Source organism: Macaca mulatta, chromosome 2 (genome assembly GCF_049350105.2).
Source record: "Macaca mulatta isolate MMU2019108-1 chromosome 2, T2T-MMU8v2.0, whole genome shotgun sequence".
Lineage (NCBI taxonomy): Eukaryota > Metazoa > Chordata > Mammalia > Primates > Cercopithecidae > Macaca > Macaca mulatta.
Genome location: NC_133407.1, coordinates 112,051,776 through 112,079,032, shown reverse-complemented (window position 1 = coordinate 112,079,032; position 27,257 = coordinate 112,051,776). Strand labels below are relative to the sequence as shown.

At 59.4% G+C, this 27,257-nt stretch overlaps 1 protein-coding gene across 2 annotated transcripts; it reads left to right on the top strand.

Moving 5' to 3' along the window:
- Positions 1-443: 443 nt before the first annotated feature.
- Positions 444-26,669, top strand: CELSR3 (cadherin EGF LAG seven-pass G-type receptor 3). 2 transcript variants are annotated; one of them, XM_015130980.3, is made up of 36 exons: positions 700-4,468; positions 5,996-6,646; positions 6,970-7,195; positions 7,483-7,598; positions 7,940-8,028; positions 8,133-8,290; positions 8,879-9,042; positions 9,323-9,448; positions 9,538-9,707; positions 10,141-10,326; positions 10,774-10,890; positions 11,273-11,444; positions 11,603-11,744; positions 11,842-11,962; positions 12,246-12,429; positions 12,740-12,841; positions 13,059-13,073; positions 14,124-14,218; positions 14,411-14,620; positions 14,878-15,073; positions 15,342-15,497; positions 16,220-16,385; positions 16,894-17,061; positions 17,285-17,411; positions 17,504-17,710; positions 17,945-18,119; positions 18,326-18,438; positions 18,860-18,939; positions 19,472-19,598; positions 20,071-20,187; positions 20,270-20,418; positions 20,686-20,795; positions 21,148-21,306; positions 21,630-21,830; positions 22,581-23,466; positions 24,915-26,669. In XM_015130980.3, the coding sequence occupies exons 1-36, from the start codon at positions 721-723 to the stop codon at positions 24,940-24,942; spliced, it is 9,957 nt and encodes a 3,318-aa protein (XP_014986466.3). In that variant the 5' UTR covers positions 700-720; the 3' UTR covers positions 24,943-26,669. The 2 variants fall into 2 exon arrangements, with proteins under 2 accessions (XP_014986469.3, XP_014986466.3); XM_015130983.3 differs by lacking the exon at positions 13,059-13,073 and having other exon boundaries at positions 444-4,468; positions 19,475-19,598.
- Positions 26,670-27,257: the final 588 nt, after the last annotated feature.

Sequence of the window (27,257 nt, the reverse complement as noted above, 5' to 3'; positions counted from 1 at the left end):
CTAGCTGATCGGATAGTTAAAGCTATTGTTCGGGGTGCTGGTATCCCAGATCCCTGTCCAGCCATCGTCCCCTCTACCCCAAGATTTCACACAGTACCCGCTCCCAGAACCATGAGAACGCTCATGGGCACCAAAATTTCGGACCAAAATCCGGGACACGGTTCAGAACTAGTGGTCAGGAAGGGAGACGAGAGATCTGGAAGGGGAGAAAAAGGCTGAGAGACAGAGCTAGGACAGCGCCCTAGAAGGAGGGAGGTGGGTGAGGGCGGCGGCCGAAAGTGGGGAGGGCGGACCTAACGGCGGCGAACCCCCGTGCTCTGTTCAGCACCATGAGCAGCGCTCACGTCCTCAATAAAGATGGCGTCAAGAGCTTCCGTCCTCAGAGCTGCCATGCGCGATGGGTTGTACCACCGTGTTTAGGGCGCCGGGGCAGAGGTGGAGTGAACCATCGGGGCGGCCGGGAGCCATGTTGGAGCGGCGGGAGGCGGCAGCAGCGTCGGGGATGCTGTGGTGGGGGCGGAAAAAGCTGGGGCCGCACGCCGGAGGGGCTCCGGCCGTGGAGTAGATGGTGCCCAGAGGGCGGCGGGGGCGCGGAGAGACAGGCGGAGGGGCGGGGGCCCAGGGCGGCGGCAGGGGCCCGGGAGGGGGCCCGAGCGGCGGGGCCAGACCAAGGACCGGACTGGGGCGGGGGGCGGTGGAGGCCGTGCAGGGAGGCGGGGGATGATGGCGAGACGGCCGCCGTGGAGGGGTCTCGGGGGACGGTCGACTCCCATACTTCTGCTCCTTCTCCTCTCTTTGTTCCCCCTCAGCCAGGAGGAGCTGGGGGGCGGTGGGCACCAGGGCTGGGACCCCGGGTTAGCTGCCACTACGGGGCTAAGGCCGCATATCGGTGGCGGAGCCTTAGCTCTTTGTCCCGAGTCTCCCGGGGTCCGGGAGGATGGGGGGCCTGGACTGGGGGTCAGGGAGCCTGTCTTCGTGGGGCTCCGAGGGGAAAGGCAAAGCTCCCGGAACAGTCGAGGTCCCCCTGAGCAGCCGAACGAGGAGTTGAGGATTGAACACGGCGTCCAGCCATTGGGCAGCCGCGAACGAGAGGCAGGACAGGGACCAGGGTCTATGTTACACTGGCGCCCAGAGATCTCCTCTTGCGGGCGGACAGGACCTTTGCAAAGAGGTAGTCTGTCACCAGGGGCTCTGTCCCCAGGGGTCCCGGGCTCGGGGAACAGCTCACCCCTCCCTTCAGACTTTTTGGTTCGGCACCACGGTCCCAAGCCGGTGTCCTCCCAGCGGAACGCTGGGACAGGCGCCCGCAAAAGAGTGGGCACCGCGCGCTGCTGTGGGGAATTATGGGCAATAGGGAGCAAGAGTCAGGGCGAGAGAGCCACGACATCCGGAGCAGAAAGGACAGCCCCCCGGCGGAACTGTCTTCCAGGGGCCTCGGGATCTGGCCCCGAGCTGGATTCAGCACCGCGCACGGCGAGGACAGCTCCTGCACCAGGTTCAGCACCCCGCGAGTCTCGGACAGCTCCCAAGCCGGCGCCCGAGCGCATGCGCTCCCAGGGTCTCTTCCGCCGCCGCTTCCTCCCTCAGCGCCCCGGGCCGCGCCCCCCGGGAATCCCGGCCCGTCCTGAAGCCAGGAAAATAACCTCGGCGAACCGGGCACGCTTTCGTCGCGCCGCAAACCGCCACCCGCAGTTTCCGCAGTACAACTACCAGACGCTGGTGCCGGAGAATGAAGCAGCAGGCACCGCTGTGCTACGCGTGGTTGCACAGGACCCGGACGCCGGCGAGGCCGGGCGCCTAGTCTACTCGCTGGCGGCGCTCATGAATAGCCGCTCTCTGGAGCTGTTCAGCATCGACCCGCAGAGCGGCCTCATCCGTACGGCGGCAGCTCTGGACCGCGAGAGCATGGAGCGTCATTACCTGCGTGTGACCGCGCAGGACCACGGCTCGCCGCGCCTCTCGGCCACCACGATGGTGGCCGTGACAGTAGCTGACCGCAACGACCACTCGCCGGTTTTTGAGCAAGCGCAGTACCGGGAGACGCTTCGCGAGAATGTGGAGGAGGGCTACCCTATCCTGCAGTTGCGTGCCACTGACGGCGACGCGCCCCCCAACGCCAACCTGCGCTACCGCTTCGTGGGGCCGCCAGCTGCGCGCGCTGCAGCTGCCGCCACCTTCGAGATTGATCCACGCTCCGGCCTCATCAGCACCAGCGGCCGCGTGGACCGCGAGCACATGGAAAGCTATGAGCTGGTGGTGGAAGCCAGCGACCAGGGCCAGGAGCCCGGGCCGCGCTCGGCCACTGTGCGCGTACACATAACTGTGCTGGACGAGAACGACAACGCTCCCCAGTTCAGCGAGAAGCGCTACGTGGCGCAGGTTCGCGAGGATGTGCGCCCCCACACGGTGGTGCTGCGCGTCACGGCCACCGACCGGGACAAGGACGCCAACGGATTGGTGCACTACAACATCATCAGTGGCAATAGCCGTGGCCACTTTGCCATCGACAGCCTCACTGGCGAGATCCAGGTGGTGGCACCTCTGGACTTCGAGGCAGAGAGAGAGTATGCCTTGCGCATCAGGGCGCAGGATGCTGGCCGGCCACCGCTGTCCAACAACACAGGCCTGGCCAGCATCCAAGTGGTGGACATCAATGACCACATTCCTATTTTTGTCAGCACGCCCTTCCAAGTCTCTGTCTTGGAAAATGCTCCCTTGGGTCACTCAGTCATCCACATTCAGGCAGTCGATGCAGACCATGGGGAGAATGCCAGATTGGAGTACTCCCTAACTGGTGTGGCATCTGATACTCCCTTCGTGATAAACAGCGCCACTGGCTGGGTCTCTGTGAGTGGTCCCCTGGACCGTGAGTCTGTGGAGCATTACTTCTTTGGTGTGGAGGCTCGAGACCATGGCTCACCCCCACTCTCTGCCTCAGCCAGTGTCACAGTGACTGTGCTGGATGTTAATGACAATCGGCCTGAGTTCACAATGAAGGAGTACCACCTACGACTGAATGAGGATGCAGCTGTGGGCACCAGTGTGGTCAGCGTGACCGCAGTAGACCGTGATGCCAACAGTGCCATCAGCTACCAGATCACAGGTGGCAACACCCGGAATCGCTTTGCCATCAGCACCCAGGGGGGTGTGGGTCTGGTGACTCTGGCTCTGCCACTGGACTACAAACAGGAACGCTACTTCAAGCTGGTACTAACTGCATCTGACCGGGCCCTTCATGATCACTGCTATGTGCACATCAACATCACAGATGCCAACACTCATCGGCCGGTTTTTCAAAGTGCCCACTACTCAGTGAGTGTGAATGAAGATCGGCCAGTGGGCAGCACCATAGTGGTCATCAGTGCCTCTGATGATGATGTGGGTGAGAACGCTCGTATCACCTATCTCCTGGAGGACAACCTGCCCCAGTTCCGCATTGATGCAGACTCAGGGGCCATTACACTACAGGCCCCATTAGACTATGAGGACCAGGTGACCTACACCTTGGCTATCACAGCTCGAGACAATGGTATCCCACAGAAGGCGGACACTACTTATGTGGAGGTGATGGTCAATGATGTGAATGACAATGCTCCACAATTTGTGGCCTCCCACTATACGGGGTTGGTCTCTGAGGATGCCCCACCTTTCACCAGTGTCCTGCAGATCTCAGCCACCGACCGGGATGCTCATGCCAATGGCCGGGTCCAGTACACTTTCCAGAATGGTGAAGACGGGGATGGAGATTTTACCATTGAGCCCACCTCTGGAATCGTTCGTACAGTGAGGCGGCTGGACCGGGAGGCAGTGTCAGTGTATGAGTTGACTGCCTATGCAGTGGACAGAGGTGTACCCCCACTCCGGACTCCAGTCAGTATCCAGGTGACGGTGCAGGATGTGAACGACAATGCACCTGTCTTCCCAGCTGAGGAGTTTGAGGTGCGGGTGAAAGAGAACAGCATTGTGGGCTCAGTGGTGGCCCAGATCACTGCAGTGGACCCTGATGAAGGCCCCAATGCCCATATAATGTACCAGATCGTGGAGGGGAACATCCCTGAGCTGTTCCAAATGGACATCTTCTCTGGAGAACTGACGGCACTCATTGACCTAGACTATGAGGCTCGCCAAGAATATGTGATTGTGGTGCAGGCCACATCTGCTCCTTTGGTCAGCCGGGCCACTGTGCACGTCCGCCTGATTGACCAGAATGACAACAGCCCTGTGCTCAACAACTTCCAGATTCTCTTCAACAACTATGTATCCAACCGTTCGGACACCTTCCCTTCGGGCATTATTGGGCGCATCCCAGCTTATGACCCCGATGTCTCTGACCACCTCTTCTACTCCTTTGAGCGTGGCAATGAGCTGCAGCTGCTGGTGGTCAACCAGACCAGTGGAGAGCTGCGACTCAGCCGAAAGCTAGACAATAACCGCCCACTGGTGGCCTCCATGTTGGTGACTGTCACAGGTGAGGGGCAGGGGGCAGGCAAGTGACCCAGTGACCCCAACCTGTTAGGTCTCAGGGACTCCACAGGGCACCTCATACCAAACAGGGATTTCTAAGCCTTCCAAGAACCCCTTAAGGGTAGGGTTCTTGCACCCTACAAGATCTGCCATAGACCTCACAAGGTTAGGTTCTCTGCTTAGGTTCCTGGATAATCTCCACAGAATCCCAATGATTCCAAGGCATCTAGCAGACCCCATAAAGCCTGTAAAGAACGGTCTGCTACCTAGGGATAGCTCCCCTCCTGACAAAAGGTCAGTGGTCCTGGGGTAATCCTCTGGAGGTCCCAGGCAAAGCCAGTATGGGCCAGTCAGTCCACGCTATGCCCGTGTTCAGACAAAGGGTTACTTTGGGTCCAGTCTGATGCCTACCCCATCTGTGCAGGAAATGACCAATAATTGAGTGGTCAGGAACAGCAGCTTACTATGGAAGCTTCAGGTGGAGAGTGGCTTCATAGGGGCTGAGACCCTGACCTTTGGGAAAACGTCCAGAGGTCTACCTGCCTCTTTCCTGCTCCATCTGCTCCAATCATTCACAAACCCCTCCATAATAGGAGAGTGCAGGTGGGGAGGCTCTTGAAGTCCTGCCTACTGGAGGCTGCAGAGGTTGTGAAATAGGCTTTACTGGTGCTCATTCCTCAGTTCTGGAGCAGGGACTCCTGGAACTGCCTGAAAAGGCACAACCTTCATTTATCCCTCAACTCACTCAACAGTCTGTCCTCATTGACCACCCAGTATGTGCTAGGGTGTGGGGACAAGATGAACATGGCAGCTAAGCACCTCACCTTCATTTCTGGGGTGGTCACTGAAACCACAGGACCCAGATCTGGAGTAGCGAGCAGGCTGCTAACTCAAGAATGCGTGTGTGTGTGTGTGTGTGTTCAAGACCCTCCTGGAGCTTGATAACCCAGGATTCTGGAGGATGGCATTGAGTCTTCACTGGGCCAGGACCCCTTCTAGTGCTATGGAAGAGCAATTTGCTGACCAAAAATAGGAGATAGGTGATTCCTGATCTGGAACCCTTGTTTTCTGTAGCGATGTTTTGCTGGTTCTGCTATGCTGGGGGAGGGGAGAAGGGGAAGGTGAATGGGAATGAATGGCCAGTAGCCCTAGCTCCTCCCCATGTCCTGAGTTGGGGTAGCCCGCTGACCATGATAACTTGGGGAAGTGTGAGTTACTGAGTACTCAGGGTACTTGAGTGCTGTTGGGGGAGTGACTTGCTAACCCATGGGCACTGTGTGGGGTTGGTTGATCCCTGGCCCGGACCCCTCCTTGTATTGCGGGTTGGGGGAGGAAGCAGCGGCTTTTTGACACCTTGATGCTGGGGGAGCTGGTGGTCACTAGCCCCAGACTCCCTTGTGTCCTGGTGGGGTCAGCCTACTGACTTAGAGGTTCTGGGGGCCTAGGCTATCACTGGCCCCAGCCCTCTTTTGTCCCAGGGAGGGGCGGCCACTGGCCCCAGGATGACCACTGCCCCTGCCCCCACCTGCAGATGGCCTGCACAGCGTGACGGCGCAGTGTGTGCTGCGCGTGGTCATCATCACGGAGGAGTTGCTGGCCAACAGCCTGACCGTGCGCCTTGAGAACATGTGGCAGGAGCGCTTCCTGTCACCGCTACTGGGCCACTTCCTCGAGGGCGTGGCTGAGGTGCTCGCTACGCCCGCTGAGGACGTCTTCATCTTCAACATCCAGAACGACACAGACGTAGGGGGCACCGTGCTCAATGTGAGTTTCTCGGCGCTGGCTCCACGTGGGGCCGGGGCGGGCGCTGCGGGGCCCTGGTTCAGCTCCGAGGAGCTCCAGGAGCAGTTGTATGTGCGCCGGGCGGCGCTGGCGGCCCGCTCCCTGCTCGACGTACTGCCCTTCGACGACAACGTGTGCCTGCGAGAGCCCTGTGAGAACTACATGAAATGCGTGTCCGTGCTCCGCTTTGACTCGTCCGCGCCCTTCCTGGCCTCGGCCTCCACGCTGTTCCGACCCATCCAACCCATCGCTGGCCTGCGCTGCCGCTGCCCGCCCGGATTCACGGGAGACTTTTGCGAGACCGAGCTCGACCTCTGCTACTCCAACCCATGTCGCAACGGCGGAGCCTGCGCGCGGCGCGAGGGAGGCTACACATGCGTCTGCCGCCCGCGCTTCACAGGTGAGCAGGGCGCCGGGCCAAGGCTGGGGGCGGGACCGCAATGCGAGTGAGTACTGGGCGTGACTTCTGAGGCCAGAGGCTGGTGTGGACGCCGTTAGGCCAGAAGCCGTAGAGCGTGGCCGGGAGAGGCAGTCGCCGAGGCGGCGATGAGACTGGGGAGGGGGCGGCGCCGCGGGGCGGGGCCAGACGGAAGGGGCGTGTCCACCGAAGAGCTCGACCTTTTGGGGGTCTTGGCACCCGGCCTCTGGGCGCGCGGTCTTTGAAGGGGCCAGAGCAGGGGCGGGCGTGGGCGTGACCGCCTCTGACCGCGGCTTGGCCCCCAGGAGAGGACTGCGAGCTGGACACCGAGGCCGGCCGCTGCGTGCCGGGCGTCTGCCGCAACGGGGGCACCTGCACCGACGCGCCCAACGGCGGCTTTCGCTGCCAATGCCCGGCAGGCGGCGCCTTCGAGGGCCCGCGCTGCGAGGTGGCTGCGCGCTCCTTCCCGCCCAGTTCGTTCGTCATGTTTCGCGGCTTGCGGCAGCGCTTCCACCTCACGCTGTCCCTCTCGTAGGTGCCCGCCCCATGTCTGAGCGCCTCCACGCCGCCCCCACCTACCTGCCCTGACTCAGATTCCTGACTGCCCTGTCCTGGCATTCCCACGAGACACCGCCCCGCCCCTGACGCCCCGCCCGGGGTCTCCTGACCTCGCTGCACCCGCGTCCCCTCGGTCGGTCCCGCCGTCCCTCTCGCTTCCTCTCTCGCCCCAGCCCCTTCTCCTCGCAGGGATGGTGGGTGTGAAATGGTACCCTGCTCCTGACGCCCCCACCCCCGAAACCCCCTCCCACCCCGCCCAGGTTCGCCACGGTGCAGCAGAGCGGGCTACTCTTCTACAACGGGCGCCTGAACGAGAAGCACGACTTCCTGGCCCTGGAACTCGTGGCTGGCCAAGTGCGGCTCACATATTCCACGGGTGGGTGCCCCGGATGTGACGGCGAGAGGGTGCATGTGTGCTGGAGGACGCAGGGCCCAAGTCCCCTCAGGTTTGCCTCACTGTGCATCTGAGCACACACTCCACGCCATACAAGCAGTGAAGACCTAGCTCCTTGTCCTTCCCTGTGGGAAGGTCCCTCCCTCCAAGAAGTCTGTTTCTCCTGTTTGTTCAAAGGCACTCTGGGCCAGCCATTGTAGTCACCAGTGGGGGACTGATCTGATGCATCCAGGGTGGCCCTGGGAGTGGCTGTGCTTATATAACTAGGGTGAGATGGGGCGACTCCACTGCTACTGATGATTCTACATGTGTCTCCCCTCCAGGTGAATCCAACACAGTGGTCAGCCCCACAGTTCCTGGGGGCTTGAGTGATGGGCAATGGCATACAGTGCATCTGAAATACTACAACAAGGTGGGGACCATCCCTGGCATCGGGTATGAGGGGAGTTGGGATGCTGACTTCTGCTCCTCGGGGGTTACTAGGGGCACTGTTGACTGGTGTGCCTGGGTCTTTAGCCCCGGACAGATGCCCTAGGGGGTGCACAGGGCCCCTCCAAGGATAAGGTGGCTGTGCTGAGCGTGGATGATTGTGATGTGGCCGTGGCTCTGCAGTTTGGTGCTGAAATTGGCAACTACTCATGCGCGGCTGCTGGTGTGCAAACAAGCTCCAAGAAGTGAGGCCCCCGCCCCTGGTCCCCTTGTCCCCTGCCTACCAAAGCCCACTCCAACCCTTCACATCCCATTCCTCATCCCATCCTGCCAAACTCTCCCATCTTTCCCCCAAACCACCAAGATTTCCTTCTCCTTTCAAAGACCCTGAAAGCCTGCTCACTCTAGCCCCCAATCCTGCATTCCACCCCAGACTTCCACCTCCCACATACAGTCCCCAGGCAGTCCTCCAAAGCCTCCACCTCCCCACCCCAGTCTCACTAATGCCCCACATCCCCTCCGAGTCCCTTAATCTCATGTCCAGTCCCCAGACTCCTCACGTCTCCATCCCCTCCCCAGCCAGCCAGATGCCTCACTTTTTCATCATAGCCCTTAACCGCAGTTCGCCTACTTTTCCCCAGACCATCGGCCCATCATGAGCTCCCCTTTGCACCCCAACTGAAGTAAGACCCTAACTCCTTCCCCAGCTTGGCCTTATTTTCCTCCCTCAATCACCCTACCCTCTGGGTCCTACCCCCTGCTTCCTGTGGCCCCCTAGGAGCAACTCTGCTTTGGCCCCAGTCCTACCAATGACCCAAACCCCTGATCCCCAGGTCCCTGGACCTGACGGGCCCTCTTCTTCTGGGGGGTGTCCCCAACCTCCCCGAGAACTTCCCCGTGTCCCATAAGGACTTCATCGGCTGTATGCGGGACCTGCACATTGATGGCCGCCGAATGGACATGGCGGCTTTTGTCGCAAATAATGGCACCATGGCAGGTAGGCCTGAAGCTTCCACCAGCCCAGCCCATAGCCCTGTCCCCATCATAGGGAGGGAGCAGAGGACTCCATGGGGTGACTCCACATCTGACTTCAACCCAGTCTCTTTGGGTGGCAAGCACCATGCTACAGCCCAGACTTTAGGGCCTGACTCTTACCAACCCCACCCATCGAAAGAAAATGGGGCTGAGATCTTGGTCTCTTTCAGCCCCTCTGGACACTAAAGTCCTATCCAGCACTTGTGCCCCCAACCCTTGTTCTCATGTCTTTCCTCTCCCAGGCTGCCAAGCCAAGCTACACTTTTGTGACTCAGGCCCCTGCAAGAACAGTGGCTTCTGCTCGGAGCGCTGGGGTGGCTTCAGCTGCGACTGCCCTGTGGGCTTTGGCGGCAAAGACTGTCGGCTCAGTAAGTGGGCAGCATGGGGTGGGGGTGCCTGCAGAGTTAGATCTGCTCCTGGAGCAGGGGCTGTAACCCTGTTTCTCTTATCCACTCAGCTATGGCCCATCCCCACCATTTCCGTGGCAACGGCACACTGAGCTGGAACTTTGGAAGTGACATGGCTGTGTCTGTGCCATGGTACCTGGGGCTGGCATTCCGGACACGGGCAACACAGGGGGTCCTGATGCAAGTGCAGGCTGGGCCACACAGCACGCTCCTTTGCCAGGTGTGTCCACTCTGCTCACCCTCCCTATACTCTCAGTTCTCAGTCTCTTAGGCCACCACTGACATTCTTGTATGTTCAGGTTGGTCACACAGCATACTCTTCTGCCAGATGTCCCAGCCACACTTGACCCTGCTCTGGACCCTAGCCCTTGATTCTCTTTCCGTCATTATATCCTCTGTAGGTGCAGGACTCCAGCATAGCTCTCTCTTATGCGAGCTGCACCAACCCACCCACAACACCTGGTCCTATCCTCTGCCCCCTGACACTATATCAGCAACATGATGTCCCTGGCACAGTACCCTGTGTGCCAGGTATAACCTTGACCCCACTGTTCTGACCTCTGATATTCCTGACCTCTGAGCCCTCTGATCTCACCTCCAAGTCCCAGCCCACTTAGGGCTCTAACCCCAGGGCTATGCATCTCTGCCCACAGCTAGATCGGGGGTTACTGTCTGTGACAGTGACCAGGGGCTCGGGCCGTGCTTCCCATCTCCTTCTGGACCAGGTGACTGTCAGTGATGGCCGGTGGCATGATCTGCGGCTGGAATTGCAGGAGGAACCAGGTGGCCGGCGGGGCCACCATGTCCTCATGGTCTCACTGGACTTTAGCCTCTTCCAGGTCTGGCCTCTGACCCCAGGGTAGCCTGTTCTCAGCCTTCCAACCAGATCCACCTTTTTTGACCCCACCTCTAGTTCAGCTCCTCTCAGTTCCCTCCACTGCACCAAGTCTGATGTTCTCCCCCCAGTTCCCCACCATATATCCTTGCACTGAGCCCACCCCACCAGCCAGATTGGTCCACTCTCAGGCCATCCTTGTGCCAGATTTGGGGCCTGGTCTTGGGGAACCTCTGTAGCCAGCACTTTGCCTGATTCCTAGAAGCCCCTTCTAGTCTCTGCCCCAGTCTCTACCCACCCCTGGTCAAAAGCAAGCAATATTAAGGTCTGCTGTGGGTCCAGGAGGGAGGGGGCAGTCTAGAAGGGCTAGAAGGCAGCCAAGATTGACTCTGGGCTATGATGGGTTCATCAGGCCCCTCTCCCACAGTGCTGACTGCCCCCCTTCCTCCAGGACACCATGGCGGTGGGGAGCGAGTTGCAGGGCCTGAAGGTAAAGCAGCTCCACGTGGGAGGCCTGCCCCCCGGCAGTGCGGAGGAGGCTCCTCAGGGTCTGGTCGGCTGCATCCAGGTGGGGGTCAGCATGGGAATGTGATATGGGGCATTAGGGTCAGGGGTCAGGGGTCAGAGGTCAGAGGCTCCTTGGGACCTGAAAGGCAGCATTCAAGTGGGGGTTGGCGCAAGGGGGTGAATGACCCAGCTTTGAGAGCTAGGTCAAGCCTTTCTGTGGCATTGGAGGTGGGAGTCTAGCTTGGATTATCAAGGACCTTTAGGAATCTGTGTCAGAAACAGCACAATTAGAGTCCCACAGGGGTACCAAATTGGGGATATTTTTGAGGCCTGGGTTTTTTTGAGGGTCTCAGAAGACTGCATGTCAGGGTGGCTGGCTCTGCAGTACTTGAGGCTGAGGTGCCTTAACATAGTCTCACCCCTTGCTGGCTGTGTGTCCATAGGGGGTGTGGCTCGGCTCCACACCCTCTGGCTCCCCAGCCCTGCTACCCCCCAGCCACCAAGTGAATGCGGAGCCTGGCTGTGTCATGACCAACGCCTGTGCCTCTGGGCCCTGCCCACCTCACGCCGACTGCCGGGACCTCTGGCAGACCTTTTCTTGCATCTGCCGGCCAGGTGGGCCTTAAGAGGGTTGGGGGAAGGGTGACCTGGGCAGGTGTTAGGGGCCCATGATGAAGACTGGGGAACCTGAAGGAGGCAGGGACTCGGGATGGGTGCCTGCTTCCTTCCATGCTCTGTGACCAGGGTCCTGAGCTTTCTGACCCAATCTGCAGGTTACTACGGCCCAGGTTGTGTGGATGCCTGCCTCCTGAACCCCTGTCAGAACCAGGGATCATGCCGGCACCTCCCAGGAGCTCCCCACGGCTATACCTGTGACTGTGTGGGTGGCTATTTCGGGCACCACTGTGAGCACAGGTAAGAGGCTGGGGCTGAGGCGATGAGGAGACCTGGCAGGGACAGGGAGGGTCACTGGGATACCATGGAGGCATCTTACCTGGCTATGCACCCCCAGGATGGACCAGCAGTGCCCACGGGGCTGGTGGGGGAGCCCAACCTGTGGCCCCTGCAACTGTGATGTTCACAAAGGTTTTGATCCCAACTGCAACAAGACAAATGGGCAGTGTCACTGCAAGGTGCGCCTGGCCCCTGACCTTTTAACCCTTCCTTGGACGCAATCTGTAATTCCTGTCCAGCTTGCTGACCTCCACCACCTGACTTGGGCCCTAACCTCTTGCCTGTGTCCTGTGACCTAGTTGCTGTCTCTCATCCTTTACCCATGACCCCTCCCTTGCCTTCACGCATGGCCCAGGTGTCTTCTGGCCCATGAGCGCTGTTCTGTTGACCCTTTGTCCTTGATTCCACTCATTCCCCAAGCCCTGACCTCTGACTTCAGGCCCCTGGCCCATCCTCAAACAGGAGTTCCACTACCGACCGCGGGGCAGTGACTCTTGCCTCCCATGTGACTGCTACCCTGTGGGCTCCACCTCGCGCTCATGTGCACCCCACAGCGGGCAGTGCCCCTGTCGCCCAGGAGCCCTTGGCCGCCAGTGCAACAGCTGTGACAGCCCCTTCGCAGAGGTGACAGCCAGCGGCTGCCGGGGTGAGCAGGCTCCACCCAGCGGTACCCATAGAGGGCTGGCTCCAGTGTGCCACCATCACGTATCAGTGGCACACTTGGCTCCTTGGGGACTCTGGAAGCTTCTCCTGAGGGAGACCACTTACACCCAGGGAACCCTACCTTTGCCCTAAGTACTTTGCTGACCTGTCACAGAATCTGACAGGTCAGCTCCTGAGAAGCCAGCAGGAGTGGTGGGCAGTGGGCCGTGGGGTGGGTGGTGGAGGGGCAGTGGGCGTGGCTGTCACCTGCCCTGGTCCCTGACTGCCTGGCTCAGCACCTCTTCTCTCTCTAGTGCTCTATGATGCCTGCCCCAAGTCCCTGAGATCTGGTGTGTGGTGGCCCCAGACAAAGTTTGGTGTCCTGGCCACAGTGCCGTGTCCCCGGGGGGCCCTGGGTGAGTATGTGGGGGAGAGGACATCACTGAGGGTGGGGGTGGGCCTGTCCTCTGACTGCTAGAGCCATCTCCTTTCCTGAGTTGGGTGGCTTTGTTCCTGCAAAGAGGTGGAAGTGGGGTGGGAGTCCATGTGGGCCCCTCACTACCGACTACGGGCTCTGGGCCCTTCCCTACACCCTCATTGAGCCTCCATCTGTTTCTCTTGGCTTCTGGGCAGGATTGCGGGGTGCAGGTAAGGGGTACGTGTTTGCTCAGGTGCGCTGCCCCCTCCCACTGCCAGAGCTTTTGCAGACACCTCCTGCTGTCTGAGGTCCCTGCAGACCCTTCCCTGCTGCCTGAAGTCCCTGCAGGCCCCTTCTGGCTATCTGAGTACCCCAGGGTCCCTTCTCTGATGCCTGAGATCCTCAGAGACCCCTCCCTATTGCCTGAGGACCCTGCTGACCCCTCCTCAGTTCCTGGGGTCCCCATAGGACTTTCCCCACTGCCTGAGGTCACGGAAGATCCCTCCTCAGTCTGAGGACCCTATAGCTCCTTCCTGCTGCTTGGGGGGCCCTCCCCACTGCCTGAGGTCCCCTCAGAACACCCCCTGCTGCTTGAGGTCTCTGCAGTGGCTGGACAGAGATTGTCTGGGTATGCATGCTCATGTGTGTGTCTCTGTGCCCGTGCACGTGTCTGTGAACCTGTTGCAGGGAGGGGATTCTGTGATTAAGTTGGGCTCTCTCTTGTTGGTAGCTACAAACTTTTTTAAGATCCAAGTCAATTCTCATTCAACCTCCATCCCAACCCCAGAGACAAGGGAGAGAAATGACAGCAAAGTAACCACTGGGGCAGTTAAAACTTATGTGAGAATCCTCCCACCTGACTTTGGTCACTGGATATTCCTAGAAGCCCTCTTCTGTGTTGGCATGTCTTGTGTGTGTGCAAGAGAGCATTGTGTGTCTGTGTGGTGGTCTGGTCCATACGTGTGTGTGTAATTGGTGAGCATTGGTGTGTGTCTGTGTGAACCGGCATGTCTATGAGCCTGTCCTGGCCCACATGGGTGAGTGTGTGCAGCCCCACTCTTGTGCTTTGTGTGGTTGCTGGTTGAGAATGGTCTACAGCCCTCTCAGGAATTGCCTGACAAGCAGCTGGTGCCTACCCGGGCTTGGGCCACTACCTCCAGGGGTGCAGCTGTAGATGCTCATGACTCTGACTATCCCCTAGGATAGGAGAGGGTGCTGCGGTTATCTCCTCAGCAAAGGTATCCAGGCCCCAGGCCTGATCAGGGGTTGCCTGCCTCCAGGTGCTGCTGTGCGGCTGTGTGATGAGGCCCAGGGTTGGCTGGAGCCCGACCTCTTCAACTGTACCTCCCCTGCCTTTCGAGAGCTCAGTCTGCTGGTGAGACTGCCCAGAGCTTTTCCTGCAACCTAAGACCTTCCTTGGCCTGTAGTGGGCCCCAGATACCACACCCTAGCCCTTGACCTCCTCAGCCTTTCCTGGTTGCCCTTTAATCTGGCAAGGCTTTCTCCCTGTGAGGCTTTGGAGGAAGGCCTAAGGGACCACAGAGCAACCATCTCCTTGTCCTGGCAGCTGGATGGCCTAGAGCTGAACAAGACGGCACTGGACACCATGGAGGCCAAGAAGCTGGCTCAGCGGCTACGGGAGGTGACCAGCCACACTGACCACTATTTTAGCCAAGATGTTCGAGTCACTGCCCGCCTGCTGGCCCACTTGCTGGCCTTCGAGAGCCATCAGCAGGGCTTCGGGCTGACAGCCACACAGGACGCCCACTTCAATGAGGTGGGGCTGTGCCCTGTGTTCTCATTGCCTTAGCCCCCCAGCTCCCAGCCTCCTGCCCCTGGATCCCCAGCTCAGGCCCTTGCTGTCCTCTTGGGAAGTGAAGGGCCTGGGCTCTCCCTCTGCCCTTGTCCTCTCCAGCCCCACCCCCTTGCTTGTTGGGGCCCCTCTGAGCACCTGTCCAGACCTCTCATGCCTGCCCCATCCCCTCATACCTCCTCACCACCTGGCTGAGCCCAATTCTATCTCCATCCTCCCAGAATCTGCTGTGGGCCGGCTCTGCACTGCTTGCTCCAGAGACAGGGGACTTGTGGGCAGCACTGGGGCAGCGGGCCCCTGGGGGCTCCCCAGGCAGCGCAGGGCTGGTGAGGCACCTGGAGGAGTATGCAGCCACGCTCGCAAGGAATATGGAACTCACATACCTGAATCCCATGGGGCTGGTGACGCCTAATATCAGTGCGTTGTGGGTGGGGTGGGGCGGGGCACGGCAGGGGGCCATGAAAGGGCAGGTACCTGAAGGTCTGAGGGGCTGTGGCTATCGATGCCAATGTTAATGGCAGGAGACTCAGCCACCACCCTCAGTGTTTTGTAGGGACAGGCTCTGAGCTGGTAGCAAGGAAAACGGATTGTGGGACTCAGGTGTGGGATGCGAGTAAAAGGGAGTAGAACCCTTGGCAGGGGAAAGAGGTCCATGATGGGTCTCCCCTTTCTTTCTCCCGGGTAGTGCTCAGCATTGACCGCATGGAGCACCCCAGTTCTCCCCGGGGTGCCCGTCGCTACCCCCGCTACCATAGCAACCTCTTTCGGGGCCAGGATGCCTGGGATCCTCACACCCATGTGCTGCTGCCTTCCCAGTCCCCACGGCCATCCCCATCTGAAGGTGAGAGCCCCTGGGGGACCCCTGGGCCAAGTCCTGTCTCTCTGTCCCCCCAGCCAGATACCATGTTGCCCTCCTCCCAGTTTTCCCCTTTCCAGACCTCCCCAATGTCAGACCCTCCCACATCTCCCCTCTACCCTCCCACATCTCCCCTCCACCCTCCACCCTCCCACATCTCCCCTCCACCCTCCCACATCTCCCCTCCACCCTCCCACATCTCCCCTCCACCCTCCCACATCTCCCCTCCACCCTCCACCCTCCCACATCTCCCCTCCACCCTCCCACATCTCCCCTCCACCCTCCCACATCTCCCCTCCACCCTCCCACATCTCCCTCCACCCTCCCACATCTCCCTCCACCCTCCCACATCTCCCCTCCACCCTCCCACATCTCCCCTCCACCCTCCCACATCTCCCCTCCACCCTCCACCCTCCCACATCTCCCCTCCACCCTCCACCCTCCCACATCTCCCCTCCACCCTCCACCCTCCCACATCTCCCCTCCACCCTCCACCTTGCCACACCTTCACTTTGTCAGACCCTCTCCCTCATCACAGATGATCCCTCCCAGGCCTTGACTGTTCCTTTCTGGGTTCCTGTTCCCTGCATTCTCCAATTCTGCTCCCGTAGGGAAGAGACCCCCATATTTGATCAGGTTCAGAGCTGGGTTGGTGGGTGCTTTGGGTCAGAGGTCACTGACAGAAGCTCCTCCTCCTCTCCTGGCAGTTCTGCCCACAAGCAGCAGCATGGAAAACTCCACCACCTCAAGTGTGGTCCCCCCACCAGCCCCGCCAGAGCCAGAGCCCGGGATCTCCATTATCATTCTCCTTGTTTACCGCACCTTGGGGGGACTGCTGCCTGCCCAGTTCCAGGCGGAACGCCGAGGTGCCAGGTACTCAGGCCCCTCACCCCTGAGCTTCCTGCGAACTTCTCAGCCCGGCAGCCCCTTTTTTGGTGGGTAGATGCATAGGTTCACAACACACAGAGAGGAGCACAGCTCCAGGGAGCCCCGTCCTTGCTGGGTTCTGTGTGAATCTTATTCTCTGGAGTTGTGCAGAGTGGCAGAGCCCCTGGCTGACAGACACAGAGCCACACACAGGAGGGATCCATGAGCCAGGTACAGAGAGACCAAAGGGCTGACAGACACAGACAAGGACAGGCTGACTGATGGTGGTCAGATGGGGGTAGGAGGGAGGACAATCAGAGGCAAACAGTTGCAGGTCCCCTGGAGCTGCTCAGCTCCTCAGCAGAGGCTGGAAGGATTCTTAGAAACAACTTCCACTCTGGGGACATCCCAGACCCTGGGTCAGCTCTGGCGAGTGGCATGAAGATGGGGTGAGGCAAGCAGGCTGAGTGTGGGGAGGTCAGCAGTGTGCAAGCCCAGATGGGTGTCTCCCCAGGCTTCCCCAGAACCCCGTTATGAACTCCCCGGTGGTCAGCGTGGCTGTGTTCCATGGACGCAACTTCCTAAGGGGAGTCCTGGAGTCCCCCATCAGCCTAGAGTTTCGCCTGCTACAGACAGCGAATCGGAGCAAGGCGATCTGTGTGCAGTGGGACCCACCTGGCCTGTGAGGACCCCCATTCTGGAAACCCTTGGTCCCCTGTTAGCCCTTGGGAGGCCAACTAATAGTCCCAGTCTACCCCTGGGGCCCCCACTAGTGCTGTCATGCAACCCGAACCATGAGGAATGCTGTACCCCAACTCCAGACATCCTCAGCCCTTCCTATGATCTCTCACAAACCCCTGCCTGACAGTGGGTCACAGTTGTGTCTAACTGCCCTGTGGCTGCAGGGTGGAGCAGCATGGTGTGTGGACAGCACGTGACTGCGAGCTAGTGCACAGGAATGGGTCCCATGCACGGTGTCGCTGCAGCCGGACAGGGACCTTTGGGGTCCTCATGGATGCCTCTCCCCGTGAGGTGAGGCTGTGTTCAGTGTCCCAAGGAAGTGGGGGGTCAAAGGGACACGGGGATTCTGCCCAACAGCCCATCAACCATCCCTGTCTCTGTAGAGGCTGGAGGGCGACCTGGAGCTGCTGGCTGTGTTCACCCACGTGGTCGTGGCTGTGTCTGTAGCTGCGCTGGTGCTGACTGCAGCCGTCCTGCTGAGCCTGCGCAGCCTCAAGTCCAATGTGCGTGGGATCCATGCCAATGTGGCAGCCGCCCTGGGGATGGCAGAGCTCCTCTTCCTGCTGGGGATTCACAGGACCCACAATCAGGTGCAGGATCAGGGCCAGGGAACTTGTGTCCCAATGACCCTACTGGCCCAGAAGGCCTGGGGCCAAAACTCAGGGTCAGAGGTCAGGGATGCTCAGGTTGGGGCCAGGGTTTTTGGCAGGGTGCTGGGGTAAGATATTGTGGTTTAGGGGTGAGAGGTGCGAAGCAAATGCCTGGGGTAGGGGTCAGAGGTGGGTGAGGCAGGAGAGGTCCTGACACACGCCCCCTACCCTCAGCTGGTGTGCACTGCAGTCGCCATCCTCCTGCACTACTTCTTCCTCAGCACCTTTGCGTGGCTCTTCGTGCAGGGGCTGCACCTCTACCGCATGCAGGTTGAGCCACGCAATGTGGACCGTGGCGCCATGCGCTTCTACCATGCCCTGGGCTGGGGCGTCCCTGCTGTGCTGCTGGGTGAGGGCTGTGACCCCCAATCTCCATCCATCACATGGCCTGACCCCTGACGCTGTCCCCATTCCTGCTCATGACCCCCAACCTCAAACCCCAAGCCATCTATTCATGGGGGGGCTGCTCTGTCCTCACCCCTGCTTTCTCCCATACATGGGCTGGTCAGCAGTGCTGGAACACACGCCCTCAGTTCTACCCTTTCTCTTCCCAAGGCCTTGCTGTGGGCCTGGACCCTGAGGGCTATGGGAACCCTGACTTCTGCTGGATCTCAGTCCACGAGCCCCTCATCTGGAGCTTTGCTGGCCCTATTGTCCTGGTCATAGTGGTGAGTGCCCTGGACTTATTGCCCCTTCTGTACTTCACTCCCTCATGGGGGCGTGGAGCTGCAGTGAAGTCAGCTGAGGGCAGCCAGATGGCATTCTGCAGGCTTCCTGGGCTCAGCCTTCATTTTTTCTGTCCTCTGGTCAGTGACCACCCCCATTCAACTGGCATGGAGATGGGGGCGGGGGGTCAGAGATTCAGTCGCCTGTCCATGCCTCTGCATCTCTCTATCTCTCAGTCCCTCTCTGGTTCTCCATTTCTTTTTCTGTAATGCTCAGCTCCTTTGGTGTGTGTGTATATGTGTGAATTTCTCACTGGTTCTGCCTCTCTCTGTGAATCTTAGTCTCTCTCACTCATTGCCTCTCTCTCTCTCTCTCTCTCTCTCTATGCCCTGCCCGGCCCCACATGTCCGGCTGTGGGTCCAGATGAACGGGACCATGTTTCTCCTCGCTGCCCGCACATCCTGCTCCACAGGGCAGAGGGAGGCCAAGAAGACCTCCGCACTGTGAGTTGGCTGGCCGGAGGAAGGGGGGTTCTCAGGATGACAAGTCCTCCTGGGTGGGGTCTGGGGCCCCCAGATCTTCCCTGGTGCAGGTTGGGCTCCAAGTTCTGGATGAAGGAATGAAGTCACACCTGCCCTGACCTGCGGTCCCTCTCTGGCGCCCTCACTATACTGTGGGCCCACATGTGCTTCTGCCCTGCTGTCTCTCCTTGTCTTCTGGGTCCCCCCAGAGTCTCCCATGGCCTGGGTGGCTCACTTGGCCCCCTGCCCTGTGTGTTCCCACTTGTCTTCCATGCCCTCCCTTGTGGCTCCCATACCTCTGTGTTTTTCCCACGTGTCCTCATGGCCCTTTGACTGCTCTCCTGCTTCTTTGTGGGACCTCTCATCTCCCCCAGTGTCCTCCAGAGATCTCCATGTTCCCGTGTGACTTCCTTTTTTTCACGTTCCGTGTGTGGCCCGTGTGTCCTCCTGTGTTCCCTGCATGAGCCCTACATGAGCCTTGCATGTCCTCCTTTGTCTTCCCATGTGCCCACAGCAGGACCCTTCGCAGCTCCTTCCTGCTCCTTCTGCTGGTCAGTGCCTCCTGGCTCTTTGGGCTCCTGGCAGTCAACCACAGCATCCTGGCCTTCCACTACCTCCATGCAGGACTCTGTGGCCTCCAGGTGACTCTGGTGCCCCTCCCTCGCCCCAGAACCAGGTGGGCCTTCAGTAGGCTGGGGCCATCCCTAGGCAGATGCTGACCCCAGGCCTGGAGCTGACTCGTACTGGATAACTGTTGCCAGGCTGGGTACTACCCCAGACCAGACACTGGCCCTAGCTGCTGCCCCCAGACCTGGAGCTGACTCTAACCTAGGCACTGATCCCAGACTGAGTGCTGATCCTGGACTGACCTTCACCAACACCGAGGCTCCCGGCCCCTTGCTGATCCACACCAACCTGACCGACTCCAGCCACTCCTGCTGCTCCAACCTCTCCCCTGCTGACCTTCCCCGACTCCCTTACTGAGTCCCGCATGGGCTCCTCACTGACCCACGCTAGCCTGCAGTGACTGACCCCCATTGCTGACCCACAGTGACTTATACTGGTCCCTGATTGACCCCTGCCGACCCTGCTTTGACCCTCGCTGACCCACAGGGCCTGGCGGCGCTGCTGCTCTTCTGTGTGCTGAATGCAGACGCTCGGGCTGCCTGGACGCCAGCCTGTCTGGGCAGGAAGGCAGCACCCGAGGAGGCAAGGCCAGCACCTGGGACGGTGAGTCGGGATGGGGGCCCTGAGAAGCCAGGGTTTGAGGCTGCTTCAGGGTTGGCTCACATTCTGTCCCCACCACCCCCAGGGACCTGGGGCTTACAACAACACGGCTCTCTTTGAAGAGAGTGGCCTCATCCGCATCACTCTGGGTGCCTCCACCGTCTCCTCTGTGAGCAGCGCCCGCTCTGGCCGGACCCAGGACCAGGACAGCCAGCGGGGCCGCAGCTACCTCAGGTGAGGGGAAGGGCCTCCTTGTGAGGGCACACTCAGCTTAGTCCAGCCCCACCTTACCAGGGCTTGGCATGACCAGGTCCTAGGGTGGGTGGCTCTACCCATCTCGGCCATCTGGGGCCCTGCTTCTGCCTCTGCCCTAAATGCTTCCCACCACACACCCAGGGATGCCATTCCACCCGCAGCTGGCTGTGCACTCAAAGACACTCCAGCCTCCAAGGAACCCCATCACATCCCTCTTTCATGGCGGGGGGGCTCCTGCATTTCCAGGGACAATGTCCTGGTTCGACATGGCTCAGCTGCTGACCACACTGACCACAGCCTCCAGGCTCATGCTGGCCCCACTGACCTGGACGTGGCCATGTTCCATCGAGATGCTGGTGGAGTTGGGGCCTGGGGCAGGGAGGAGGGAGGCAGAGGATCTCTCCCCATCCCCTTTTCTTCTGCCCCATACTGGGAGCAGTGGCTGACTGGGGTGGGATGATCTCCCCCAAGGTCCCTGCCTCAGGAGGCACCTACCTCTCCAGCCCTGGTTCTCCCAATCCACTCCTGATTGTCTTTCCCTCTGCTAAGTCCCAGCCCTTCTGCTTCTACCTCCACTCCAAGCTCTGCCCAGGTTCCCATCCCCAACCCTAACCCCCTTGCCGTACCCACCTCTAGACCCTCAACTCCAACTTCCCTTATCTCCAAGTCCCTTACCTCTGAAAGTCCTTCTGACTTTCCCAACTCCAGGCGCAGACTCCGACTCCGACAGTGACCTGTCCTTGGAGGAGGAGAGGAGTCTCTCCATTCCATCTTCAGAAAGCGAGGACAATGGCCGGACGCGGGGGCGCTTCCAACGGCCACTCCGCCGGGCAGCCCAGAGTGAGAGGCTCCTCACCCACCCCAAAGGTGCCAGGCGCCCTCTGACCCCTTGGGTGACCAAGGGATGCCCCATTTGTTATCCCTCCAGCTCCCCATCTTTCCTGCGGTTGGGGTTCAGCCTGGTCTTTCTGACCCCTCAGCCATCAGGTTCCCCGACTTCTAGTCTCTGTCTACCTCCAGTTAAGGGGAGGGGGTTCACCAGTCACCCCTACCCATTGATCTCTAGGAGATAACCTCCTGTTCCCACCTCTGCTCAAGGAGAACAGCCAGGGTTTCAAGGGTCTAGGGTCAGGGGTCATGAGTCACCAGGATCAACCCAGAAGCTCCTATAACCTGCCCTGGCTCCACAGATGTGGATGGCAATGACCTCCTGTCCTACTGGCCAGCCCTGGGGGAGTGCGAGGCAGCCCCCTGTGCTCTGCAGACTTGGGGCTCTGAAAGGCGCCTGGGGCTGGACACCAACAAGGATGCAGCTAACAACAACCAGCCAGACCCGGCCCTGACCAGTGGGGATGAGACTTCTCTGGGCCGGGCCCAGCGCCAGAGGAAAGGTACAGTCCCTGAGCCCTGGCCTGCACTACAGGAATGCTGGGGGCTGCTCATGCCCTGAGCCAAGGGACTGCAGTTTCCTCATCCCAAACTGAGAGCTCTTCTTCTTCTGACCTGGGGGGCTTCTGCTTCTCTAGCCTGTTTCATGGTCCTCAGGGACTGTTCCTATCCTGACCTGGGAATTCTCTGTCCCCCTCTACCCTGGCTGGCACTACAGGGGGACCACAGGGGACCACTCCTGCGCCAGCCCGTCTGTTTTCAGAGACCCTAGGAGTTGCTTCCCCCTGGCCTCCCACCCAGATTCCAGAGCTCCTGCTCTGATCTGGAAGATTTCTGCCCCTCACTCTGCTCTTATGGGAACTCGGAGAAAAGAGGTTTCTGCCCTCACCCTTGCATCACAGGGACCCTGGGGACTGCTCCTGCCCAACCCAGGGGCTTCCTGCATTTCAGCCAGGCTTGCATTGTCAGGATCTGAGGGCTGCCCCTTTTCTGACCTCAGGGAGTTTGCCCCATCCCCTGCACCATGGGACCTGCCCGCCTTCCCCCACGCCTTGGGACCACAACTGGAAGATGACTGCCCTTCCACTCTGACCCCTGTCCTGCTGCCTCTCTGGGACCACCAGGGTTGCCTCTGCTGCTCCCAACCCTGTGTTGGAAGGATCCCAAGGGCTGCCACACCCCTAGACTCAGGAATTCCTGCCTGCCCTCCCCCTCCCACACACACCCTGCCCCCCATTTTCTTCCTCTCATAGGCATCCTGAAGAACCGGTTGCAATACCCACTGGTGCCACAGACCCGAGGCGCCCCTGAGCTGTCCTGGTGCCGTGCAGCCACCTTGGGCCACCGTGCTGTGCCAGCTGCCTCTTATGGTCGCATCTATGCTGGCAGGGGCACAGGCAGTCTTTCACAGCCAGCCAGCCGCTACTCTTCTAGAGAACAGCTGGACCTGCTCCTCCGGCGGCAACTGAGCCGTGAGCGACTAGAGGAGGCCCCTGACCCTGTTCCACATCCCCTGAGCCGGCCAGGGTCCCAGGAATGCATGGACGCTGCACCGGGCCGACTGGAGCCCAGAGATCGGGGCAGCACCCTGCCACGGAGGCAGCCACCCCGGGACTACCCTGGCGCCATGGCTGGCCGCTTCGGGTCACGGGATGCGCTGGACTTAGGGGCACCTCGAGAGTGGTTGAGCACACTGCCCCCGCCCCGCTGCACCCGGGACCTTGATCCACAGCCCCCACCTCTGTCCCTGTCTCCCCAGCGGCAACTCTCAAGGGACCCCCTCTTGCCATCCCGGCCACTGGACTCTCTGTCTAGGAGCTCGAACTCTCGGGAGCGGCTGGACCAGGTGCCTAGCCGGCACCCCTCACGTGAAGCCCTTGGGCCACCCCCACAGCTGCTCAGAGCTAGGGAGGACCCAGTCAGTGGCCCCAGCCATGGCCCCTCCACAGAGCAGTTGGACATTCTTTCCTCCATCCTTGCCTCTTTCAACTCCTCGGCCCTCTCCTCCGTGCAATCTTCAAGCACACCCTCGGGCCCTCATACCACTGCCACACCTTCTGCCACAGCCTCTGTGCTTGGGCCCTCCACGCCACGTTCCGCCACATCTCATAGCATCTCGGAGCTGTCGCCAGACTCAGAGTAAGTATGGTCCAGCCACCTGCTTGCACCCTCATCAGCTTAGGGCAACCTCCTGTGTGCCCTGCCCTGTGTTCTGCCACAGAAGGGGATGAGGGCTGGCAGACAGGTATGGGCTACCCCAGGCCGGGCACAGCCAGAAGGCCACAGGCTGGGGACAGGAATCTGGCAAGAAATGGGGGTTGTGACTAGCAGTGACTTGCTGGCTGTGTGACTGGGGCCAGCCAGCCTTCCCAGCACCTCCCAGGCTAAGGAGAAATAGGTGCCTTCCAATGTGTTGAGCTAGTGGAGGGGAGGACAGGAGCTGAGGCCTAGAAGTGGGAGATGACCTGGAATATGCAAGGGGCAGGGAGGAGAGCAGGAGGCCTTGCTTGGGAAGCTTCGCCTAGGGGGTCGTATAGGACAAGGAGAGGCTGGAAGTGGTGCCAGGATATACCAGGCTGAAGAGCTTGCTTTGTTGAGGATAAATCATTCATTCATCGATGTATTCAGTCAATATTGAGTTCCTCCTGTCTGTGGACACTTTGGGGTGGGGCTCACAGGAACTGAGTTGGAACCTGGTTCATCTCGGGTGCCTGTGAAGCATCTGTGGGGAAGGGGGTGGCAGACAGGCCCAGGAAGTAGTAGACCCAGGAAGTAGCTGGATACACAGGAGTCTGAGAGGGACTGGTGGGAATGGGGAGGCACCAGGAGCTGCCAAGTCTTACAACCCAAGAAGAGAGTTGAGTTTCAAGGAGGAGAAACAGCTGGGTCAGGCTCTGGGGGTTTGTGGGGTAAGAGATGGCTTGGGGAGGAAGGGAGCCCTGGGGTGGGGCAGGGAACCAACAGAATTGACCAGGACCCAGGGCAGAGAGAGGACAAAGGAGAAAGGAGCAGGGTTTTGGGGGTCCTGGGGCCTGGGCACTGAGGGCTGCTGCGGGGTAGGGACCAGAGGGAGCTAACCCACTGCCTGGGTCCCCCTGCAGTCTAACTTTGGGGTCTGGCTGTTTGGGAGGTAGACTACGGACTGAGCAGGGGTTCAGGCTCTGGAGTCACAGAGGTTTGAGTTTGAGCTGTCTTACCTCACTAGCTGCGTGACCCTAGGCAGAGGCAAGTCTTTCTGGGCCTCAGTTTCCTCATCTGTAAAGGAGTCTGTAGTAATAAACTCTTTGAGATGTGGAAATCTATGAGACAATATCTGTCAAGTGCTCAGCATAGCATCTGTACACAGTAGGTGCTCTTGAAGCACTCAGATAAAAGACCTGGGCAGCCAAGGAGCCTTGCTGAGTCTAGGGGCACGGAATGAAGGACTCTGAGAACCCCAGAGTGGGCATGAAGGGGCTGGGGGCTAAGAGGCAAGAGCAATGGTGGAGGCAAGGGGAAGAGCCAGGCCAAATGTGGTGGGGGAATCCAGAGCCGCCTGACTTGGAGCCCTCTGGGCATCAATCTCTGATTTCCTCATGTGCCTCCAGAGTTCCCAGAAGTGAGGGTCACTCCTGAGGGGACGACGGCGTGGACGAGGAACAGCTGAGGGTGACAGAGGATAACAGGAGAGACTCCAGGAGTGGGGGCGGATCCCAAGGCAGCCTCCTGCTCCCCAGTGGCGGGTGCCCCAGCTCTCCCTGGCGTGGCAGGGTTGAGGCTCCATGCGCATCTGTGAGCATGCGTGTGACAAGTGCAGAGAGGGGGGACTGGAGGGAGACTTTTATACGTTTTGTACCTTTGTAACCAGAGAGATGCTTATGTTATTTTTCAGCTTTTCTGTCTCCTGGGGGGTTTGAGGCTGGGCTGGGAGGGGGAGGGAGATAGAGGGAGACATGCAGTTTGACCCCATTTGGGTCCTGAGCAAACCCTATGCTCATCTCTCTCTTCTTCCTAGGGTGGACTCAGATGGGTGGGACATATGCCTTCCTCCCCCTATTCCACCCCCAAGTTGATCTGAGTATCATCAGGGGCCCAAAGCACAGAATTGTCCTTTGCTTTTTCTTGAATGCCCCAAAGGCCAAACTTCTGGGGCTGGGGGTTGGTCTTGGAAACAGGGGTCGTCTGACCTCCTCATGGGGGCTCACTCATGCCGCCCCTCCCGGTGGATGTGTGTGTTTATTATGTGGAGTCCCTGCCACTTACTGCCTTATGACCTAGGACTGATGCTGTGGGGTGCTGGTGGAGCAGCTGATGTCGTGTTTACAGAGCAAGGCTTCCCTGTCTCCCACGGGGAGGGGCTCGGGCCTCTAGTCAGACATTCCTGCAGAGGGTCGGTGGAGGGGTCATTCACCTGCCCCTGCAGCGAACAAAAGTTGTCTGTGGTGCCATTTGATTCCCTGACACTGCCCCCTGCTTGAATCGATTCTGAAGGTTAAGGTGGGAAGGTGAGCAAAGGGAGCAGAAACAAGGGAATTCAAGACCCAGAATGTAGGTGCCACTGCCTCCTATGTTTACAGGATCCTCCGTGGCCCTAGGCACCCGGGCTGCAGGAAGTGACTCCATTCCACTCCTCCTTTATTCCTTTAAAAAGGGAAAAGTGACTGTTACGACCCTGTTCACAAAACTCTTACTTTTGCTATTTTGTCTGCTGTCCAGAACTGGAGACTTTAAAATTTTGTTACTGTTTACAAGTCCAGATTCAAAAAATGTTTTTACTTTGTTTACAACTCAAAACTTTGAGCTTTTACACTTTGTTTACAGTAGAGAATTTTTTTCCCCTTTGTTTACAAGTGAAAGGTAGGGAAAGTAGGAGAGGGACTTGGGGGACCCACCTGTGAGGACCCTGACCTGGCCATCTTGAGGGGTTTTCTAACCCCCAGCTTTCCCAGGCCAAAGGTCAGCCTTGAGTCCCCAGACCTAGAAGACCTTGAGAGTAGGCGTCCTCTAACCACTGGGGAGAGTGGCTGTGCAGGGTTGGGGGGTGGTCTGTGCAGACACCTCCTCACCCACCACCCCATGCATACTCTTGGGAAGCAGTTTCCTGGGAGATTAGAAATTCTACTTCCCTGACTGGAGCTAAATCCCACCAGCCAGGACCCAAACTCTTACCCAGAAGGACCCCAGCTCTTGAAGGGCTGAATGGCCTGCTGGGGGTGGGAGGGTGAGTTTGCTATGTCCTAGGTTTCCTCGATGCCCCTCTCTGGGGGGTTCCCCTCCTCCAGCCCAGCGGCCCTCTGTCCTGTCTGTGTAAATTGTTCCGTGAAGCCGCGCTCTGTTTTGGGAATAAACTTCTATAGAAAACAGTTGTTGCCTTTTCCTGTTGGGGGCTGGGGAGGTAGGATGGCAGCTGTGAATGATTCAAGCCAGACTGACCTTTGAGAGGAATCTGAGCCCCTCCCAAGAATATCCAGCTATTTTTAGCCCATTTCATGGCAGATCTCTTTCACCTTGAAATCTGGCTCCTCACCTTGTGATTGGGGCCTGATGTTGGAGCACAGGTGCTGAGAATAAGGTGCTAAGGGAAACCTCCCCCCTAGTCAAGGCAGCGGCACCAGGATTTCCTAATTCTTCAGGGTCTGCAGCCCTGGCCCGGCATTTTTTGCCCTCACCTGGGTGAAACCAACCTGAGGAACTGCTCTTGCAGTTCCCGCCTTGCCCACCAACAGCACCGACCCCCACAATTCTCCTCGGCGGCCCGCGCAGGAACCTTCTGGGAGCGATGTCCGGGCTGTGCTTAGTGCAGCGGAGGGGATCCTCCAACCATTTCTGGCCTGGGTGGCCAGAGTTAAAGGGGAGGACTTGGGGATCGTCGGCTCCAGATCTCAAAGACATGCCTAGTCTCAGAAAGCCTGAGGGTGGCGCTCTCAGCTGGAGGCATGAGAAGCCCCACA

What these genes read in the sequence shown, in the direction of transcription:
- CELSR3 (XM_015130980.3), top strand. Translation starts at nt 721, where the DNA reads ATGATGGCGAGACGGCCGCCGTGGAGGGGTCTCGGGGGACGGTCGACT. An exon ending in CTGCCGCCCGCGCTTCACAG is followed by an intron (nt 6,647 to 6,969) that starts GTGAGCAGGGCG and finishes CTTGGCCCCCAG; the next exon opens with GAGAGGACTGCGAGCTGGAC. An exon ending in GGGCACCACTGTGAGCACAG is followed by an intron (nt 11,745 to 11,841) that starts GTAAGAGGCTGG and finishes ATGCACCCCCAG; the next exon opens with GATGGACCAGCAGTGCCCAC.